The 3,449-nt window shown below is 36.9% G+C and overlaps 1 protein-coding gene across 1 annotated transcript; it reads left to right on the top strand.

Moving 5' to 3' along the window:
- Window positions 1-586: 586 nt before the first annotated feature.
- On the top strand, window positions 587-1,513 carry LOC143643248 (olfactory receptor 8D4-like). The gene has a single exon (XM_077111993.1). It carries the CDS (start codon window positions 587-589, stop codon window positions 1,511-1,513), a length of 927 nt encoding a protein of 308 aa, XP_076968108.1.
- The last annotated feature ends 1,936 nt before the right edge of the window (window positions 1,514-3,449 follow it).

Below are 3,449 nucleotides of genomic sequence, written 5' to 3' on the forward strand. Positions count from 1 at the left end.
GGAAATATTGCATGTTATACAACATTCTGGGAGATACTGAGATATCTTCTGTTACGAAAGCTCTTTGTCTTTATGTAACTCAGCATTTCTGTAAGTCCTAGGATCTTAAGCTACTTATTCAATGCAATGTCTATAAACATCCCCCTGGAATTAATACTCTGCTCAGCACCCTTGGAAAACTTGACACAGGAAATTGTAATTTACTTTGCCAACAAACACCTTCTCTGTAGAAAATGCTGGAGGCAGAATTATTCCTAGGGAAGTCTGTCATTAGCAGAGTATTTTTAGGACTCCTGCCCATTCTTTATGCATTTCTTCAACCAATTTGCTTTAGCAAAACCTCCCCATGGTCTTTAGCATTGGTAGCATAGGTAGATGCCTACAAAGTTTTGTCTGGATTTTTACTTTTTGTAGGAGTCAAAGTCCCTGTACATCATAGGAGGTGCAGGCTTAGTAACAAGGGGATAAGTTCAGTGTTTCCAGAGCTTGAAAAACTTGAGCCAGGGACTTTCAGACAAGCTGGAAATCTGCCTGTCTAATTTCCTTTTTTCCTTCTCATCCACAGATTTCTTACAGGAGAACAGGTATGAGAAATCATTCCACAGTGACCGAGTTTGTTCTCTCAGGATTAACTGACCAAGCAGAGCTTCAGCTGCCTCTTTTCTGCCTCTTCTTGGGGATATACATGGTCACAATGGTGGGAAACCTTGGCATGATCTCAATAATGGGGTTGAATGCTCAACTTCACACCCCCATGTACTTTTTCCTGAGTTGTTTGTCTTTTATAGATGTTTGTTATTCTTTGGTCATCACCCCCAAAATGCTGGCAGGGCTTTTATACAGAGGTAAAATGATCTCCTATTCTGGATGCATGACTCAGCTGTTTTTTTTCGATACTTTTGCCATTTGTGAATGCTACACATTGGCAGTAATGGCCTATGATCGCTACGTTGCCATCTGCAACCCTCTCCTCTACAACGTCATCATGTCCCCTCGGGTCTGCTCTCTGCTGGTGGCTGCAGTCTTCTCAGTAGGTTTTATTGGTGCCATGATTCATGGAGGTTGTAATTTAAGGCTGTCCTTCTGTGGGACAAACATCATTAGACACTATTTCTGTGACATCATTCCCCTTATTAAACTCTCCTGTTCTAGCACTTACATTGATGAGCTTTTGATTTTTGTCATTGGTGGATTTAACACGGTGACCACCAGCCTGACCATCATCATCTCGTATGCTTTTATCCTTTCCAGCATCCTCCGCGTCAACTCTAAAGAGGGCAGGTCCAAGGCATTTAGCACCTGCAGCTCCCACCTGACAGCTGTTCTCATATTTTATGGCTCTCTCATGTTCATGTATCTCAAACCCACTTCCAGCAGTTCAGTCACCCAGGAGAAGGTGTCCTCAGTGCTTTACACCACCGTGATTCCCATGCTGAATCCCCTGATATACAGTCTGAGGAACAGGGAAGTACAAAATGCACTGAAGAAACTCTTAAGAAGAATATCTTCATAATGAAGATACTCTTTATTAAGATTCATATCATGTTCATAATCATTTATTTGTATGTATTTATTTATACCATGCTTTAAAAAAAGTAATTTAATGTGTTTTGTGTGTGATTCAGATTGTTAAACATTTTCATACATAAGATTAATAAAATGTAAATTTAAGTTTGAAAGTAGAATGTAAGCAAATATTATAAATTTAAAGCTTAACATCATTGCTGGAACTGAAGAGTAAATTTTACCATTTATTTCCTGAATCTGGACAAAAAAAGATGATGTACTTCATTCTCATATAAGATAAAATCATATCAAACTGCTTAGAGAGAGAAAGTCTTTCCTCTTATTTATCTCACTCAAAAAGAACTTTCTTGTATGGAAAATTGCATAGGAAATATTGAGCAGTGTGATGGAGATCATCACAACAATTTTACAATAAATGAGGAAGAATTCTTTGTTACTGGTTTTGTAAAGGGCTTATTAATAGCCAATGTTATATTTCAAGTAGAATTCAATAAAGGCTATTCAGCAATGGCCCAAGCTAATATGGTCTCAGTATTTGGCAATGCAAGGTCTGAGAATTAAGATTTACATGATCTAGACGAGGAGATGATGTTTAGGTAATGTTATCTAATATCATATTTTATCAAGCTGAACCAGGAAATATGCAGTATTACACAATTTTCTATTTGTTGCTTTTGAGTTACTTTTTTCCTTGGGCTGTAAACTAAGTGTGTATATTTTTCTCCTTACCATATATTTCGAATGAAATATAATGAAAAAGTTTATGGAATGAATTTTTACATTGTCAACAAAGACAATGTATGGGGAGTATGATATGTTAATTAATTCATATTTTTAGCATGTGCTTACCATGACATACTATGTGCCTGGTACTGGAATATGCTGGTGAATATGATGGATTTTCTTACTTTTGGGGACTGTGATACATAATACCAACATAATTATATGAACACACACAATGATTATAAAGGTAAGTGCTTTGAAGAAACATAAAGAGGTAAATAATTGTCAGTGGGTTAAGGTCTACTGTCAATAGAGTTCTTCTAAGAAGGAACATTTGAGATGAGACATGAACAAAGAGAAGAGAACAATTATTAAAAAACAAAAGGGCGACAGCCAAGTACAGAGGCAGCCAGGCTGGAACAAACTTGACAGCGCTCAAGAAACAGAGAAAGCAGTGTGACTGGAGCGTGGCGAAACTGAGAAAAAGGGTGTCCAAAGGAGATTCGATAGGCAGAGTAATATCGCTTCATGTAAAGACTATGAATTTTATTCTAAGTGTAAAGAGAACCCATTGAGATGTGTCAAGATGCAGATTGACATAATTTGTTTTGTGTTTTAAAAATCTCTGGCTGGTGATTAGAATAAATGTATGGAAATGCACGTATTTGTATGGGTGGTGGATGGGGGAGAGCAGAGATTGGCCAAAGTGAAAACAGGAAGAACAATTGGGAGGCTATAGAAATTACTTGGCAAAAATGGTAATGACATTACTAGAGTAATGACAATGCAGATAGAAGACATTTTTGGATTAAAGATGCATTTTGGAATTTAAATCAACAGGATTTGCTGTTGAATGGACTGTGTGATGCTGAGGGTGATATAATTTTTATGAAAGTAAATAAAAAGGTATAGAAATAAGGAAAATATGAATAATAAAAGGGGGGCAAAGTTTGTCAAAACCAAAAACCAAATATCCATAAAAGACTAAATAGTTGCAGTGCTTGGGCTTGATAATTGTCTGCTTCCAAGCACCCCAAATAAAACAAACAAAAATGTGTTAATTAAGTGAGTTATATGATTTTTGTCATTGGAAAGAAGGAAGTCCACCAATTATTTATAGTAAGGAAGCTTTCCTTTTGATTCAATTCTGGGTGGGCAACAGTAGCTCAGTGGCAAAGTTCTCACTTGGCAAGATGGAG

The sequence above is a fragment of the Tamandua tetradactyla genome, chromosome 8 (genome assembly GCF_023851605.1).
Source record: "Tamandua tetradactyla isolate mTamTet1 chromosome 8, mTamTet1.pri, whole genome shotgun sequence".
Lineage (NCBI taxonomy): Eukaryota > Metazoa > Chordata > Mammalia > Pilosa > Myrmecophagidae > Tamandua > Tamandua tetradactyla.